This window comes from Mus pahari, chromosome 9, assembly GCF_900095145.1.
Source record: "Mus pahari chromosome 9, PAHARI_EIJ_v1.1, whole genome shotgun sequence".
In the NCBI taxonomy this organism is placed as follows: Eukaryota; Metazoa; Chordata; class Mammalia; order Rodentia; family Muridae; genus Mus; species Mus pahari.
Window position 1 is genome coordinate 88,525,041 of NC_034598.1, and position 19,526 is coordinate 88,544,566.

General features: G+C 44.4%; 1 protein-coding gene across 1 annotated transcript in view; it reads right to left on the reverse strand.

The window, feature by feature from the left end:
- Positions 1 to 19,526, reverse strand: part of LOC110326135 (tetratricopeptide repeat protein 41) — a 66,897-nt gene that overhangs the window by 30,663 nt on the left and 16,708 nt on the right. Inside the window, exons 5-9 of the mRNA XM_021204283.2 lie at positions 14,170 to 14,330; positions 12,876 to 13,311; positions 11,233 to 11,472; positions 8,102 to 8,300; positions 1,918 to 2,096 (exon numbers count right to left, since the gene is read on the reverse strand). Of these exons, the coding sequence (XP_021059942.1) occupies positions 1,918 to 2,096; positions 8,102 to 8,300; positions 11,233 to 11,472; positions 12,876 to 13,311; positions 14,170 to 14,330 (1,215 nt within the window). The remainder of the gene's footprint in view (positions 1 to 1,917; positions 2,097 to 8,101; positions 8,301 to 11,232; positions 11,473 to 12,875; positions 13,312 to 14,169; positions 14,331 to 19,526) is intronic.

Below are 19,526 nucleotides of genomic sequence, written 5' to 3' on the forward strand. Positions count from 1 at the left end.
TGCCTGTGCCCTGATATTTTTCCCTCTTGAAGGAAGAAAGTATTTTAGTTGGGCCCACAGTTAAGAGATTTTGAATTTTTAAAAGACTTTGAATTTTAAAAGATACTGGATATTTTAAAAGGATTGAACTTTTAATATGTAAAGACTGTGGTACTTTTAAAGTTATTTAGATCTTGGGGATAAATAAGAAAATAAGGGTTGAGGCTTAATAGCAATGTGTTGTGTGTCAAGTTGACAAGGGGTCAATTGTACTGGCTGGTTTTGTGTGTCAACTTGACACAGGCTGGAGTTATCACAGAGAAAGGAACTTCTGTTGGGGAAATGCCTCCACGAGATCCAGCTGTAAGGCATTTTCTTAATTAGTGATCAAGCAGGAGGTCCCCTTGTGGGTGGTGCCATCTCTGGACTGGTAGTCTTGGGTTCTATAAGAGAGCAGGCTGAGCAAGCCAGAGGAACAAGCCAGTAAGTAAGATCCCTCCATGGCCTCTGCATCAGCTCCTGCTTCCTGCCCTGCTTGAGTTCAGTCCTGGCTTCTTTTGGTGATGAACAGCAATGTGGAAAGTGTAAACTGAATAAATCCTTTCCTCCCCAACTTGCTTCATGGTCATGATGTTTGTGCAGGAATAGAAACCCTGACTAAGACAAACACTAAAGGAATATCTGCACAATAATAAACCAGCAAAGGCTAGATGTTCAAGGCCTCCTGCAGGGATGGTAAGGTTCAAGTCCATTTCTAACTATCTGGGATACAGACCCTGGAGATCTTGCCCCGCCAGAGACTCGGCTTCCTTCACTTCAATCAAGACTTGACTAGTACACTTGTGGTTTCCAAAGTGAGGCATCTGTGAAGTCCCTGGCCTTCTGGCATTTAATACACCCTCAGCAACAGGAGTCTGAAGTAACAGGGCTGAAATTTTAAGTAACATCCACCTGACTACACAACAAGTTCATGGTCAGCTTGTCCAACAAAAAAAGGATCAGAATCTGTTACTAGGGTTTCCAGACTGTAAGCTGGGAAGGCAGGGACTCCATCTGCCCTGTTCATCACTGTGTTGGTGAGTTCGTGGTCAGGGAGGTGCTTGGTTAACCTATTGTAAGAATGAAGAATATTATCACCCTGTTTAATAAGCAGGAAATAGAGGATGGGGTACGAGGGTGAGCAGGCAAAGGGCCTACTTATGGGATACAGGGGCAAAAAATACTGTCCAAAGAGTTCTCCAAACCCAAGAATGAGGCAGATCATCAAAGAACAGTTCTCTGCTTGGCCTGAGACCACCTTCAACAGCACTGTCCTGCCTGCATTCTGGAAGGAGGAAACACAGCCAACTGCAGAGGGAACAGAGCCACAGTTGGGTTTAATGTACTTAATCTGACGCATCAAAGGTGTGACTATAACATCTGAGATTCTGAGATGCTCTGTGTGGCTGTGAAAGGAGTCTGAGAGACTGGCTCAGCATTTCAGCACCATGGAGAGGCAGGAATACTGTGGCCCACATGCTAATTGGCTGATCTTGGTCTAGCTCTAGCCCTCCAGGAGAGCCATTCCTGCCTGCCTCTGTGTCTGAGCTAACATCTTGTGAGTAATAGATTAAAATTTTTCACCATCAATTAACTTAGCAGACCACTGGCTTCCACCAATCTTGAAGCAAAGACTCGTGAGATAGCATCTTAGTCCTACAAAAAAGCTCCCTGTGCCTGCTTCTCTGATGTATTTTAAACTTGCCTTGATTTATGGCTTTCTTTGTTCTGTAAAAGTATAAAAACTTTGTAGAACCGTTACCATGCTAGAACATGAAATTTGGGGTAACATTAATCTGTGTTCCCCGGGCCATGGTCACTCAAAATGGCTCCAGAAGAGACCATCTCTTATTCTTTTTAAGATGAGGGCGTGGGTTGGAGGCACAGTTGCTGTCCTACCTGAGAGTGTGGTTCGCTTCTTGAATTTCTGGGAGTGTTCCGCGTCTATCTTGGCAACAGAGAGCAGAAAAGCCTCAGACACGTCATTGCCAGCTTCCAGCAGCACATCCCAGTAGTGGACAAGGTGCAGCCTGGTCCACAAACTCGGGTTTTGGATTTTCGATATGAAATCTGTGATGCTTGTGAAACACATGATCATGTAAGTTACTCATGGCTGAAGGAAGTTACTCCTCTACTTCCCACATTACACTGGCCTAGCCAGAACCTTTTTATTTTCCAAGCAGGATTTCATATATTCTAGACCAAGGAGGACCTTGAACTTCTGCTCTTCCTGCCTCAGTCTCCCAAATGCTGAGGTTACATATGTATTACCATGCCCAGTGTAAGTGACCAAACTCAGGGCTTTGTGTATGACAAGAGTCTTAGCTAGGCAAGCATTCTATCAACTGAGCTATATATACCCCATGACACATAAACCTCTCTCTCTCCCTCCCCACTCTGTCTGTCTGTCTGTCTGTCCCACAGAGTTTAATCAAGGTTGTTTACATAAGCACAAATGGCAGGTATTTATCAGCGACTATACCACTTTAAAAAAAATGACACCCCCCTCCCCTAGCCACCATGAACTGCCAACAGACCCTCGGGAGTCGGGGTGGGGAGAACTAAGGAATCCCTCCCCATCCATGGGATGTTGATGGCCCAGTCTGCACGTAACCACGGATGTGGTGAATGTGTAAGAGCAACACTACATCATGCCTCAAAAGATGTGCTCTGTCTCCCAGGAGTACTGACACAGAGGCTTGCAGGAGGGACAAGTCACAGTCAGTGACAGCAAGACCAGCTAGCACCAGAGATAACCAGATGGCAAAAGGCAAGGGCAAGAACAGAAGCAACAGAAACCAAGACTACTTGGCATCATCAGAACCCAGTTCTCCCACCACAGCGAGCCCTGGATACCCAAACACACCAGAAAAGCAAGACTCTGATGTAAAATCACTTCTCATGAGGGTGATAGAGGACATAAATCCCTTAAAGAAATACAAGAGAACACAGGTAAACAGGTAAAATCACTTAAAAAAGGAAATACGAAAATCACTGAAACAATTACAGGAAAACACAACCAAACAGACGAAGGGATTGAACAAAACCATCCAGGATCTAAAAATGGAAATAGTAACTATAAAGAAATCACAAAGGGAGAAAACCCTGGAGACAGAAAGCCTAGAAAAGAGATCCGGAGTCATAGATGCAAGCATCACCAACAGAATACAAGAGACAAAAGAGAGAATCTCAGGTGCAGAAGATACCATAGAAAACATTGCCACAAAGGTCAAAGAAAATGCAAAATGCAAAAAGTTCCTAACCCAAAACATCCAGTAAATCCAAGACACACCAAACCTAAGGATAATAGGTATAGAAGGGAGTGAAGATTCCCAAATTAAAGGGCCAGTAAATATCTTCAACAAAATTATAGAAGAAAACTTCCCTAACCTAAAGAAAGAGATGCTCATGAACATACAAGATGCCTACAGAACTCCAAATAGACTAGACCAGAAAAGAAATTCCTCCTGTCACATAATAATCAAAACACCAAATATACAAAACAAAGAAAATATTAAAAGCAGTAAGGGAAAAAGGTCAAGTAACATATAAAGGCAGACCTATCAAAATTACACCAGACTTCTCCCCAGAGACTATGAAAGCCAGAAGATCCTGGGCAGATCTCATACAGACACTCAGAAAACACAAATGCCAGCCCAGACTACTATAACCAGCAAAACTCTCAATTACCACAGATGGAGAAACCAAGCTATTCCAAGACAAAACCAAATTTACACAATGTCTTTCCACAAATCCAGCCCTACAGAGGATAATAGATGGAAAATGCCAACACAGGAGTGAAATTACACCCTAGAAAAAGCAAGCAAGTAGTCTTCTTTCAACAAACCCAAAAGAAGATAGCCACATAAACATATAAATAACATCAAAAATAATAGGAAGCAAAATCACTATTCCTTAATATCTCTTAATGTCAATGAACTCAATTTCCCAACAAAAAGACATAGACTAACTGACTGGATACGTAAACAGGACCCAGCATTTTGTTGCATACAGGAAATGCACCTCAGTGTCAAAGACAAACACTACATCCAAGTAAAGGGTTGTAAAACAATTTTCCAAGTAAGTGGTCCCAGGAAACAAGCTGGAGTAGCCATTCTAATATCAGAAAAAAATCGACTTTCAACCAAAAGTCATCAAAAAAGATGAGGAAGGACACTTCATACGCATCAAAAGTAAAACCTACAAAGAAGAACTCTCAATTCTGAACACTTATGCTCCAGTTGCAAGGGCAGCCACATTCATAAAAGAAACTTTACTAAAGCTCAAAGCACACATTGCACCTCACACAGTAATAGTGGGAGACAAATACCCCACTCTCATCAATGGACAGATCATGCAAACATAAACTAAACAGAGACACAGTGAAACTAACAGAAGCTATGGACCAAATGGAGTTAACAGATATCTATAGAACAGTTCATCCTAAATCAAAAGAATACACCTTCTTCTCAGCACTTTATGGTACCTTCTCCAAAATTGATCATATAATCAGTCACAAATTAGACCTTAAGAGATAAAAGAAGATTGAAATAATCCTATGCCTCCTATCAGATCACTACAGACTAAGGCTTGTCTCCAATAGCAACAAAAACAACACAAAGCCCACATACACAAGGAAGCTGAACAACACTCTACTCAATGATAACTTGGTCAGGGAAGAAATAAAGAAACTAAAGACTTTGTAGAATTTAATGAAAATGAAGGTACAACATATCCAAACTTATGGGGCACAATGAAAGCAGTGCTAAGAGGAAAACTCACAGCTCTGAATGCTTCCAAAAAGAAACTGGACAGAACATATACTAGTAGCTTAACAGCACACCTGAAAGCTCTAGGACAAAAAGAAGCAAATACACCCAAGAGGAGTAGACAGCAGGAAATAATCAAACTGGGAGCTGAAATCAACCAAGTGGAAACAAAAAGAACTATACAAAGAATCAACAAAACCAGGAGCTGGTTCTTTGAGAAAAATCAACCAGATAGATAAACCCTTAGCCAAACTAACCACCACAATTAAGTAGGCTTCATCCCAGGGATGCAGGGATGGTTCAATATACAGAAATCCATCAATGTAATCCACTATATAAACAAACTCAAAGACAAAAAACACATGATCATTTCATTAGATGCTGAAAAAGCATTTGACAAAATTCAACACTCGTTCATTATAAAAGTCTTGGAAAGATCAGGAATTCAAGGCCCATACCTAAACATAGTAAAAGAATATACAGCAAACCAATAAACAACATCAAACTAAATGGAGAGAAACTTGAAGCAATCTCACTAAAATCAGGGACTAGACAAGGCTGCCCACTCTCTCCCTATCTATTCAGTATAGTGCTTGAAGTTCTAGCTAGAGCAATTAGACAACAAAAGGAGTTCAAAAGGATACAAATTAGACAACAAAAGGAGGTCAAAAGGATACAAATTGGAAAGGAAGAAGTCAAAATATCATCATTTGCAGATATGATAGTATATATACTTAAGTGACCCCAAAAACTCCACCAGAGAACTCCTACAGCTGATAAACAACTTCAGCAAAGTGGCCAGATATAAAATTAACTCAAACAAATCAGTAGCCTTCATATACTCAAAGTATAAACAGACTGAGAAAGAAATTAGGGAAACAACACCCTTCACAATAGCTATGAACAATATAAGGTATCTTGGTTTGACTTTAACCAAACAAGTGAAAGATCTGTACAACAAGAACTTCAAATCTCTGAAGAAAGAAATCGAAGAAGACCTCACAGATTGGCAGGATTAATATAGGAAAAATGGCCATTTTTCTGAAAGTAATCTACAGATTCAACGCAATCCCCATCAAAATTCCAACTCAATTCTTCATAGAGTTAGAAAGAGCAATTCTCAAATTCAATTGGAATAACAAAAAACCCAGGATAGTGAAAACTATTTTCAAAAATAAAAAAACTTCTGGGGGAATCAGCATCCCTGACCTCAAGCTGTACTACAGAGCAATTGTGATTAAAAACTGCATGGTATTGATACAGTGACAGGAAGGTAGATCAATGCAATAGAACTGAAGACAAAGAAATGCACTCACACAACTATGGTCACTTGATCTTTGACAAAGGAGCTAAAACCATCCAGTGGAAATAAGACAGCATCTTCAACAAATGGTGCTGTTTCAACTGGCAGTCAACATGTAGAAGAAGGCAAATTGATCCATTCTTATCTCCCTGTACAAAGCTCAAGTCCAAGTGGATCAAGGACCTCCACATAAAACCAGATACACTGAATCTAATGGAGAAAATGAGGAAAAGTCTGGAACACATGGGCACAGGGAAAAATTCCTGAACAGAACACCAATGGTTTATGCTCTAGGCTCAATAATTGACAAGTGGAACCTCATAAAATTGCAAAGCGTCTGTAAGACAAAGGACACTATCAAGAAGACAAAATGGCAACCAACACACTGGGAAAAGATCTTTAGCAATCCTACATCTGATAGAGGGCTAATACTCAATATATACAAAGAACTCAAGAACTTAAGACTCCAGAGAACCAAATAACCTTATTAAAATATGGGGAACAGAGCTAAACAGAGAATTCTCAATCAGAAAACTCAAGGGGCTGAGAAACACCTAAAGAAATGTTCAACATCCTTAATCATCAGGGAAATGCAAATCAAAACAACCCCGAGATTTTACCTCACATCAATCAGAATGGTTAAGATAAAAAACTCAGGTGACAGCAGATGCTGGTGAGGATGTGGAGAAAGAGGAACATTCCTCCATTGCTGGTGGGATTGCAAGCTTGTACAACCACTCTGGAAATCAGTCTGGCAGTTCCTCAGAAAATTAGACATAGTACTACCTGAGGCCCCAGCTATACCACTCCTGGGCATATACCCAAAAGATTCTCCAATATATAACAAAACACATGCTCCACTGTGTTCATAGAAACCTTATTTATAATAGCCAGAAGCTTTAAAGAACCCAGATGTCCTTCAACAGAGGAATGGATATAGAAAATGTGGTACATTTACACAATGGAGTACTACTCAGCTATTAAAAACAATGAATTCATGAAGTTCTTATCAAATGGATGGACCTAGAAAATATCATCCTGAGTGAGGTAAACCAATCACAAAAGAACACACATGATATGCACTCACTGATAAGTGGATATTAGCCCCAAAACTCCAAATATTCTAGATACAATTCACAGACCACATGAAGGTCAAGAAGAAGGAAGACCAAAGTGTGGTTCTTCAGTCCTTCTTAGAAAGGGGAACAAAATACTCATGGGAACAAATATGGAGAAAAACTGTAGAGCAGAGACTGAAGCAAAAGACCATCAGAAACTGTCCCACTTGGGGTCTCATCCCAGATACAGTCATCAAACTCCAAGACTATTGTGGATGCTAAGAAATGCTTGCTGAAAGGAGCCTGATTTAACTGTCTCCTGAGAGGCCCTGCCAGAGCCTTACAAATACAGAGTCGGATGCTTGTAGCTAACCATTGCACTGAGTGCGGGGTCCCCAGTGGAGGAGTTAAAGAATGGACTGAAGGACTTGAAGGGGTTTGCAACCCCATAGGAAGAACAATAATATTAACCACCAGACCCTCCAGAGCTCCCAGGGATTAAGCTACCAACCAAGGAGTACACATGGCTCCAGCTGCATATGTAGCAGAGAATGGCCTTGTCAGGCATCAATGGGAGGAGAGGTCCTTGGTCCTATGAAGGCTTGATAGATGCCTCTGTGTAGGGGTATTGTGGGTGGAGAGGCACAAGTGGGTAGGTGGGTGGGAGGAGGAACACCCTCCTAGAAGCAGAGAGGGGGGATGAGATGGGGGTTTCCAGGATGGGGGGGGGACCGGGTAAGAGGATAACACTTGAAATGTAAATAAATTTAAAAAATAAATTAATTTTTTTAAAAAAGAAGAAGACAACAAGGAAAAAAGAAAAGAAAGAAAGTAAGTGGATTCCACACTAAGGTTCCACACACGCATAAATGAGCATGCTACTCAGAGAAGCCTTGTTGCTAACGTGACATCAAGATTCCTTAGAAAGCTAGCAGGTAGCAGGGCTGACTTACCTGGGGCTCGTGATGAAGCTACATAGGCCTTCCCAATAACCGCTCATCTTCATGTGCCAGGGCAGCTCCTGATACACCCTCCAGAAAATGGGTTGCCGCTGGAAGTACCTCATCAGGACCTGGTGGAAATGTGCCTTCTTGTGATTCATGCTGTTCTGGGCCACATTGGGATTGCTCTCTCTCACCGGAGTGGTTACACCTGTTTCAAAACCAAATACAGCCTCACAGTTCCGTATGAGAATACAATCACAAAATATAGCAACTCTGTTGCTATGATTAGGGAAGAAAACACAATCCCAAAACCTCTGTATCTTTGGAAAGATCTTGGAATCTTTGAAAGTGGCTGGTACAATGCTGGGGAAGTGCTCCAGAGGGAAAGTTTGTGCTGAACAAAGCTGAGGCCTGGAGCTGGCTCCCCAGCACCCACATAAACAGCAGGCAGGTGTGATGGCTCACCTGGAGTCACAGCACTAGGGAGGCAGAGAAAAGTAAATCTGGAGCAGGCTAGCTGGCCAGCCAGCTAGGTTAGCCAGATCCATGAGTTCAGTGTTTAAGTGAGAGATGCTGCCTCGATATATAATGTGAGGAGTAGTTAAGAAAGACATCTGAGAGCAACCTCTGGCCTCTGCACACATATATACACATCCATGAATGCACACCTGTACACACCTATGCAGACATGCAGTCACAAATGCACATATACATGACCAAAAAAGTATCTTATGCAACATTCTGTTTTCCTCCAGACAGTATTTACAGTTGTTATGATTAGGGGTAAGTGTGTGGACGCTTCCTATTGAGTTTCCCTCCCCAACTCCCACAAAGAAACACTTTGGACTGCTTTCCTACTTTCTTGGGGTGTTTGTTTGTTTGTTTGAAGACTCAAATTGGAGTGCTGGAGAGATGGCTCAGTAGTTAAGAGCACTGATTGCTCTTCCAGAGGTCCCGAGTTCAAGTCCCAGCAACCAAATGGTGCCTCACAACCATCTGTAATGGAATCTGATGCCCTCTTCTGGTGTGTCTGAGGACAGCTACAGTGTACTTGTATACATAAAATAAATTTTAAAAAAAAGAAAGAAAGAAAAGAGAACACACACACAATCATACACTTAGAAAAATAATCAAATTGGAGGGCAGCAGTATAGAAGGAATAGAAGGGTAGTTAGAAATATAAAAATATTAGTTCTTTATTTTTATTTTATGGGTATTGTGTTTTGGCTGCATATCCATCTGTATGCCACATGTGTGCAGTGCCCATGGAGGTCAGAAAGGGGCATCAGCCCTCCTGGAACTGAAGTCACAATAGCTGTGAACTGCCCGTGGCTGCTGGGAGTCCAAGCCAGGTCCTCTTGGAGAGCAGCCACGGCTCTTAACCACTAAGACATCTCTCCAGCCCCACTTCTCCATTTTGAGTACACACCATGGCTGCTGCCCAAACAAGCACTCACTACCGTGTGAGGGTGAGCATTTTGGAGACCTGATTCTTCTTCCTGACCTCCTAGGGGCCCAGTGGTTACTCAGCAAGCAAATGGGAACGTGGGGCTAAAGCTAGATTATTGCATGTTCGTCCCCAAATGGGGGTGATTCTGACAGGCTGCGCCACTCAGAAACAATCCTCTTAAAAGTCCAGAGCTGCTGATATCTATCCTTGAACATCAAAATCTTTTACATGTTTTTTTCCTTGACACTCTTGCAAGATGAATGGAGTGCACACTAGATGGCACTCTGAGCCCAGGTTATCATAAAAACTGTAACCAAGGAGAACCCACTGCTTAACCTTCTGCATTTGCGCTGAAATCGTTTCCAAGTCACCTGCACATCTGGAGAGGGTTTGTCCTACTTAGTCAAAGGTATGCCCACATGCTCTGGTGGCAAAGCAATGCATATGAGACCCATGGGGGGAAAGACAACCCCCCTCCCTCACTGTATGGCGAAGGCACTTTTGTGGGTGTTACACTGAGAAAATGAGGTAAGAAATGAAAGAAAAATAAATGGGGTAAATAATATGCTGAGTCCCAAACTTGGAAGCGTTAAACATAAAGGCTAAAATCACCAACATCTGGGGCTGGTGGGTAGCTCACTGGTAGAGCATGCGTGTACTTAGCACACACGGCCCAGAAGTCAATGCCCAGCACTCATGGAAGAGGAGGGGGCTGCGGGATGTTGTAAATAACACCACATTCCATTTTATCATTTTACAGAATAACTTCATGAGGAAGACAGGACTATGAATCCTCACATGACAAGTGAAGCTACTTAAAGCCAGACAGACTGGGTAACTGCTCTCCTCCAGCTACATATGAGATGCAGAGAGAGGTCTGGCCCCATCATCATCTGTGCAAACCAAGTGCAGCACAGACTTAGCCTCCACAGACATAGCCTTCAATGTTGGTGCACTATTATGACTCATGGGAGGTTAGAATACACTAGACTGGCAGCTGCAAATCTCAGTGGCTTAAGAGAACAAGGGTTCATTATGCCAGTCTGTAGACTGGGGGCCTGAAACGCTAGTCCAGGTCAGGAACTGCCAGAGGAAAATCATCTTGCATGTTGCATGGCCATTTGGTCATATGGTACCAACTAGTGAAGGTATTAGAGAACTGTCGTTCAAACGGTTGCCATGGGAGATCATCCGGCTAACCCAGGGGATGCTGCATTTGCTGCAGCTCCCATTACTCTAAGGGTAAATATCATCATTATTCTTATTTTGAAAGTGAGAAATGGAGTTCTGAAAAGAGTTAAATACTGCATATGATCTTACCAGTTCTGTGAGATCCCAAACTAATTGCTTGCAATTAAAACGAGATCGTTTTTTAGAAGATGCTATGGTGAGCTAGGTGGTGGTGGCAGTGGCAGCAACAGTGGCTCATGCCCTCTGATTCCAGCCCTTGGGAGACAGAGGCGGGCAGATCTCTGAGTTTGAGGCCAGCCTGGTTTATAGATTGAGTTCCAGACCTTGTGAAAAAAAAAAATAAAGAGGAGGAGGAGGAGGAGGAGGAGGAGGAGGAGGAGGAGGAGAAGCTGCCGCCATGGTAACTTTCTGGAAAGAAAATTCAAGTCCACTCCATGAAGGAATAACCCCTGGGGTACTCAGCCATTGAAGCCAGGTCTTCACAGAGTCAGCGCCTCACCCAGCAGCTTGTGCTCCACCGCATTCCGTAGGGACTGATGCTGGAAGTAGAGAAGACCATTGGGCTTCTTCTGGATCCAGGTTTTGGTGGCTTGGCGGAAGGCTGCCCAGTGCACCGCCGTCACTTTGTAGTGGTCCCTGTAGCCCATCGTGTCCAAAAGCTGGAGCAGTTCATCCTCAGCCAGCCCGCAGTGAGAGATGCAGAGCAAGCAGAGCACGTCCACCACCCAGCCACTCGGCCCTAGGCAGCCACGGTGGGGGTGGGGTGGGAGGATAGAACGTAAGAGAGCGAGTCAGCGGAAGTAGGGGATCCACTGCACCAGGAAGCACCCTCCCTCCTCCAACCAGGTAAGTACTGTAATGGCCCCAATCTTCCAAAGGAGAGCGTGCAGGCAGGTTGAATAACTTACCCAAAGTGCTGAGAGGGGATCTGAACTCAGTCTGCCTTCAGAACCCAAGGTGTCACCCACCATTGACAGTCATAACTAACACCGGGGACAAATGGGCAGGCTTCCTGGTCGCCACGCTAAGCAATCTGTCCAGTGCAGTTTGCTAGGACAGGAGCTTCTCCTGGAGAAATGCCACACACTCAGACACCATCCAAGGGCCCTTAAGCTTCTGTCCTATCACTGGCTTTAAGATCTGCCAGCTAGAGAGATCCTTCTGATCCCAGGGAAGCCAGGCATCATGGTCCCCTGCCTCTCATGAACTGAAGGGATCCACACTACCTACAGTCTCCAATGAAAGGCACATCTGAAGCCAAAGTGATGAAGCTTCCCCCAAACGTGACTGAACTCTACCAAGCTCTTCCTAGACCTGTGGCTTTGGAGCTCCCTAGACCCATCAGGACTGCGGGCCAGTGCTGGAGAAGCAGCTGCCATTGCGGGAAGGAGCGGAGGGCTTTACTGTGCAGTCCTAGAAATGCAAACTGTAGAGCAGAAAACTGTGAGGGACAATGTAGTACTGTAGCAATCAATGTATCCTGTATTCTTCCACCTCTCCAACTGCATTCCAATCTAGGTCCGTGTTCTGAAAGAAGCCTGAGATGCAGCAGAGGCAAAACGAGGAGGGCAAGCTTCAAATCAGACATCAGAGGCCTACTGCACAGACAGTGGCTGGAGAGGATAAAAGCGTCCAAAAGCCTGCTTGTTGACTACCGTAAACACACCGTAGAAGAAATTGTTCACCACAAACAATAGACTCACAAGATAAGCTAATGATGTTGCTTGTTTGTTTGTTTGTTTGTTTGTTTACCCCAACTAGGAAGGAAAGAGCTGTTACAGAACTGAGAAAGGTCTTGGAGAAAGTCACAGAGAAAATCAGGTATCAAGGTGCCAGGAGAGCCAGGTATGTAGCACACACTTCTAGTCCCAGAACTTGGGAGGCAAAAGCAGATGGAGCTGTGTGAGTTCGGGTCCAGCCTGGTCTACATAAGCAAGTTCTAGCCAGAACTACATATAGAGACTCTGTCTCAGAAACAAAACAAAAGCCAGGGGTAAGGTTGTCCTTGGTGAGGATGAGGGACTGCACCAGCAGGGGGCAGCAGAGACAGAACAACCGAGAAACTGGGACAAACAAGTCTCTTGGAGCCATAAAGGAGGCACTTTTAGGACGGAGGTCCATCTGAGATCAGCTATCACACACCTGAAATCACTGTGTCTAGAGTTGTGTCTTTAGGCTTCAAAGTCCAACTATAATCTTCAACCCAGCGCTTCAGAATCAACTCCCAGAGCTCCTGCACAGAGGCGACCTCCAAGTACTCCCGGAGACACTGGAACTCATTGCGGTAGATTCTGCACTCCTGCAGCTCGCTAGCGATGATTGCGAGCTTCAGAGGGCTTAGGTTTGGTTTCTTCCTCAAAACGGGCTTGCTCTGCCCAAAGCGTTCTTGGTCGGCAGGGGAAAGGTGCTGTCTGAAGATGTTGAACTTGGTGTCTTCGTCCCCGATGCTGTTGAGTTCCACAGTCTTCACGTCAGGGCGGGCACACAGCGACTTGCAGGACAGACTGGAAGAGACACTGCTTAGAATGAACTTGCAGTGCGGAGGTAGGGAGCGCGGCAGCCAGGAGAAATCTTTTGCCTGTTGGAGACATTGGAAAATTTCAAAGATCTTAAAATGACGTTCAGAGCACGTGGGCTCTGTGAGTACAGTGAGGGTAACTTGGACAGGGAAGCATTTGGTAGTTAAAAAAAAAAAAATCACACAGAATGGAACCACATTTGACTGATTCATCTGTGATGAATCTAATAGTGCAAATCTGGACTCTCTTCTGAAGAATAATCTACATCAATAATTAGAAAAAAAATCTAATAAAAGGCAATTTGGACCTCTTAATAAAATAAGACCTTGTGTTATATAGTAAAGAATTGTCACTTTTGCTGCAAAACTGTCATGATATACCTAATATGATACTTTCTTGATTGTTTAAATTTTTCTATTCCATTTCCATTTATTTATTTTGTGTGCATGTGTGTATGTGCAGGCAGGTGCCATGGGATAACTTGGGAATCGGTTCTTTACTATGATGTGAACCCCAAGTATTGAACTTGGGGTTGTCAGCCATGGCAGTAAGCAGCACCCTGAGTCATCTCACTGTTCCTCTAGGTCTGGATTCTGATCCCACTATTTAATTAGACAACACTTAGATAACCTAACATCTCTCTGCCCTCTGTCCAACCAGGGAGGCTGAATAGTCTCTTTCTGAGTGGCTGTGTACACACTAGACCTTTGGTCCTGAGCCAAAAAGAATATGCTGATACATTTAAAGCCCCTAACATGGTGGTAAATGGCATGTCAGTGTGTGACAACTAAAACATAAAGCCATAATTAAAATCAATGACAGACATACCTAGAGACACAAGAGAAACGTATTCTATACACCCTAAGTAATGGGGTCTTCTCCTTTATAAAATAAGTGTTGTTTTTAAGAGATGTTACCTTCTGACCTGAAATCCCATAGATACCGATCAGCTCTTCAATCCCATCAAGTACCAGGATGCATGGCTTTAAGCTGATGGCAGCCATGAACACTTCTACGAGAAGTGAAAAGACCAAGACATTTGAGTCCTCGTTAAGGAAATCCATTTCAAGCTGGGGACCTACAATATAGAAGTTTTAGATTAGGTCAAAATGTTCCCATCACTGCTCAAGTGTGCTGATGGCCGGAGAGGCAGAGAGGTTAGGGAATGAGTGTCTGACACTCCAGCTGTGTGGCTGGCACGTGCATGCACACACTTGGCTGGCTTCCTCAAGACATTCAGGCCCAAAGTAGTGGTGCTGTCACCAGATGTCTCCAATACATTTTCAGGATTTCATATAAAAATGCTATGTGTGGTATTTGTACATGTTTCATATGTGCACACACATATGTGGCAGGGGGAGCAGAGGAAAATGTCTGGTAGTCTCAATTTCTTTCCACTTAAGTTTTTGAGGTAGGGTTTCTCTCTGAAACTGGAACTCACAAATGTTGCTAAACTGACCAGTGAACTCCAGAGATCCTCCTGTGTCCACATCCCCAGTAGTCCAAAGGCTATGGAAGGTTGTTTCGTTGTTTTGTTTTAAGATTTTATTTATTAACTTATTAACTTATTTATTTATTTATTAACTTATTTATTTATTTATTTAATGTATATGAGTGCTCTATCTGCATGTATGCCAGCATACCAGAAGAGGGCATCAGATTCCAGGTGGTTGTGAGTCACCATATGGTTGCTGGGAATTGAACTCAGGACCACTGGAAGAGCAACCAGTGCTGAGCCATCTCTCCAGCCCAGGCTATGGGAGTTTCATGCAAAATCATCACATGAAGAAAAGCACGGAGCATAAGACAGTTTAGCGAGTATAACTATTTTTCCTCAAAATGATGTTTAAGAAAATGATAGCATGATGATACTGGAAAATGGTCCCGAACATTTCTCTCTGTTTGATAAGAGCCAACCTGTCTCTATTAAAGGTCTGTTGTCTGACTTAAATGTTAATATCTCCAAGGCAGACTTAGTTGCTCTGTGTGTGCACGCTCATGCGTGTGTTCATGTATGTGGAGGTTATCACTCAGCACAGATATATTGTGAGTCTTCTATGCCTGTTCCAGGCACCAGGTTTATCAGTAACCAATAAAGTAGACCTACTCTCTGAACTCACAGGGCTTGCAGAGTAAGACAAACATTAAAACACATAATCCTGGGACCTTTCTAAGTCACCTGGAAGACCACGCAGGGTAAGCTCACAGTACTTGGACACCCACATGAAGTCCCCCACACACGGGGCTAGGGCTACACAGGCCAGCAGGCAGGAAGAGTTTAGCCCTCTTACAGAGGGGTGGCCCATGAATGACAAGTATGTCACCACCAGAGACTATGGAGGGAAGTAATGGGGCCTGAGGTGATGGCACTACGCCAAAGAAACACAACTTGTGGAGCCAAGGACAAGAAGTTAGGCTAGGAAGTGATTTTGGCCCAGGGCTGGCAAGGCCTGCTGAGGCTTTCTGCCCATTCCCACTTATTCCTCCACATCACCAACTCAAAGGCAGCCTCTCCTGAGAGCCAATGTTGGGTGAGGACCAAGAAGAAAATCTTCCAAAAGGCTGAGAGAAGTTTTTTGTTTGTTTTTTGTTTGTTTGCCTCTAGAAGGCTACACAGTGAAGTATGGAGGACAAAGAGCTTCAGAGTCAACGAAAGCCAGAGCTCAGACTCTGTTCCACCAAAGGTAGCCTGCAGTCTGGATGTCAGGGTGCTAATGCTGATGGAAGCCCGGAACGATGAAGCCCTTGACAGGATGCCTGGTGCTCAGGAGCCTTCAGTCTGTAGAACTCGCCTTCTAGGAGTGCCTCGCAGTTCTAAGAAACACGGTACAGAGGAAGGAACTGCATCAAGAGAAAGCTGGACTCTGCAAAGCGTGTCACAGACTGGGTGCCAGCTGCTAGCAAGGCAGAAGAGGGGACTAGGAAGTCAGGAGCGCCCGACAGTGGCAGGTCCTCACCATAAACTTTGTCCTGGCAGGAATATGTCACGTGTGGTAGTTGGTGTCTCAGAGGGGAAGGGCCCTTGCTTCTCACATTTCATGGAGAAAGGCTTGCAGAAGCCGAGAACAGAGGCGGGGTCACGGGAAACTGAGCGCAGAGTAGCTGAATCTGCAGTGCGCAGCTGCAGTCTCTCAGCAGCGGCTTTCCCCCCCTGCGCCCACTTTCACCTCATTCCGGAAGCCAGCTGTGCTGGGGAGCACAGGCAGCCCTGACCATACCCCACACCATTCCGACCTAATCAGGCTGTAGTGGTCACACTTCGACTGCAGCCTTTCTTCTGCTTGATCATGAAAGGGAGTAGGCGCATCACTGTTTCCTTCACTAGTGCACCCGCTGGTTTTGTTTTCCCTCCAACAGCAGCAAGATAACAGTAGCAGCCAGAATCAGAAGGCACCATTGTCAACTCTTGAAAAGCTTTATCTTTCCAATCTCATGGCCTTGGGGGGTAAGTTTTACGGGGGTTGGGGGGGGGGAGAGAAAAGGTTAAAGGGGAGAAATGGCTAAAGAGCTTGAGTAAACTGCTCAAGATCGCCCAGCTAGTAAAAAGGGGAACCAGAACTGTGGGGCAAACCCAAAGCCTCTTTTCTTGGGCCTCCACCTTGAGGATGGGTGCTCTCTCATGGAGAAGTGTCCTCGATTCCTGGGCTTTCCTGAATTCTGCCTACTGCTGCCGGGCGAAAAAGCTACTTGTTTGAAAGACAGCAGCAGCTTGCTTTTATTAGGAGTGTTCTGAACCCCTTTAAAATAACAACTCACCTTGGGAATAAGATCATAATTGGGTGTGTTCAGCTGAGCTTACATCATCAGCTGCCTAGTCAAAATGAACACCTTGGGGATGAGCCAGAATAGGATCAGGAGGCAGATGGAGATAGTCACACCTGCCTTTGCTTATTTCACCTACTTTTCAGAGCCAGGGAGTGCAAGCAAAGAGAACCGTCCCCTCTGCTGGTTCACAGAGACCCACCAGGCAGACAGAGACTCGAACACCTGCCCCACAGCATATGGACAGTATGAATGCATCCAAAGTCACTGAGCGATACCTCAGACTTACTCGGGACCTAGAAGCACACACAGGTAGATGAGGTGCACCAACCATCACCAGCGGGCAGTCAGATGCATATGGATGTCACATATGCAGCAGAAGCACAGCAATGACAACTGCTAATGTTTATCAGTACTTTCTGGATGTCAGGACCGGCACTGACCGCTTTTGTCTTTTTTACTTTATCCTAGTTAATTCTTTAAATGCCTGAGGGTACTTGTCCTTTTAAATCCTCATTTTGTAAATAGAAAAACAAAGCTGGGTGTGCCAGGCTTGTGATCCTAGCACTTGGGAAGGAGAGATGGGCATTTCAAGGCCATCCTCGACTACACAGAAAGCTTGAGACTGCCCAGATCTATAGGCGACCTATCTCAAAGCAAACAATCAAAAAAAAAAAAACAACAACAGATAGGAACCAAGCCACACAGAGTTAAAACTTAGCCAGGGAAACAAGCATGAGGAGAGAGAGGGGAGAGAGAGAGAGAGAGAGAGAGAGAGAGAGAGAGAGAGAGAGAGAGAGAGAGAACCAAATTGTCTGGATTATATAGGAAGAAGCCCCTGGGCTGGAAAGTTCAGGGTTAGGGGCAGAGTTTGCCAGGTAGAAATTGAGGGATGCTGGGAGAACCTGCACCTTTTCTTAAGACATGAAATCCAGAGTGCTTTGTCCCAGGGTCTGAAAACAAACACACTGGGCCAGTAAGTATGGCACAGGTTCTCAGGCCCCCAGGACAGCATGAAGCATAATACCCGCCCCCCATGACTGTCACAATTACTGGCACAATACACACTGCATCTCAAACATCATACATCTTGACTTCCTCCAACCTGCCTGCCACCACACTGGCACTGTCTGTCTCTGTCAACAGCCCTTGCCTTTCATTTTGTTTCCTAAAGCTCAGGAATGGGACTGCTCCCCCATTTCCCTCAACTTACATCCAATTCTTCAGCAAATTCTTAAACTAAACACAGCCCTTCTCCACTTCTATTGCTTTCAAGCAACATGTTGATCGTCTTTCTAGGACCATCTCAATAGTAAGTGTCCCTCCCTGTCTGCAAGTTTGCTTCCCTATGTCCGTTCCCCACACATCAGTTGATTTGGAATCAAGTCATGTCACTCCCATGCTCCAAACTCTACCCTGGCCTCTCACTGCATTCAACAGACTCCATGTCTGGCACTCTGCCCCAGAGAGCCCCCCATCTGCAGCAGCCCCACCCTCACTCCCTCTTGTGTCTGATAGACTCTGTCATCCATCCCTTGTCCATTTCCAGCCCATCCCACTGTGCTTCCAGCTCAGGAACTGTAGCGTTCCTTTGGCTTTCTCCTTTACCTAAAATGTACTTTCTTCTGATTTCTATATGGTTAGTGAGATGTCCCCAAAAGTCACCCAGAAAGATGTCTCCAAAGAGTGTAGCAGAGAAGACTACCTGTTCCAACACCATCCCTTCCAAACCTGCCTGATAGTTTATGTGGCCAACTTCTAACCAAGAGATGGCAATGGGAGCTCAGGCCCCAGCTTTGGAGGGAGAGGTGTACCGTTTCCACTCTTCCCCTGCCTCTAGCCCAGCAGTTCTCAACCTGTGGGTAGGAACCCTTTGGGGAATCGAATGACCCTTTGACAGATATCATGCATAGGAGATATTTACATTACGATTCACCACAGTAGCAAAATGACAGGTATGTAGTAACAATGAAAATAACTTCATGGTTGGGGGTCATCACAGCATGAAGAACTGTATCAAAAGGTTGTAGCATTAGGAAGGCTGAGAACCATTGTTCTAGTCCAAGGCGGAAGAGTTGGGGCTTTCAGGCGGTGCCTCTGGGAAGAATCTGACCTCTCCAGGCTGACCATGGGGAGGATGGCACCCAGTTACTCATTTAAGAGATTCCTAGTAGACCATTACCTGGGAAGGAGAAAGAGGCTCTAGGGAGGGAGAGGCAGGACATATGGGTGAGGCCACAGGGGATTTAGATCCAAACAAGAGAATGCCAGGCCCAAGGACAAGAGCAACAACTACACATTTCTAATTCAGCTGACTCTTTAAAAAATGATGCCAATTATCCTTTGGGTCGCTATTTTACTTTTCATGGGAAAGAATACATTTTTAATAGGTTTTCTTTTTATAGTAAGATTCATGCTTTTTTTTTTTTTTTTTTTTTTTTTTAATCAAAACCAATTGTTTTCTCGTCTTAGGAACTTTCTGGCTTTAGTTTGACACGTGACGGGAGGTGTT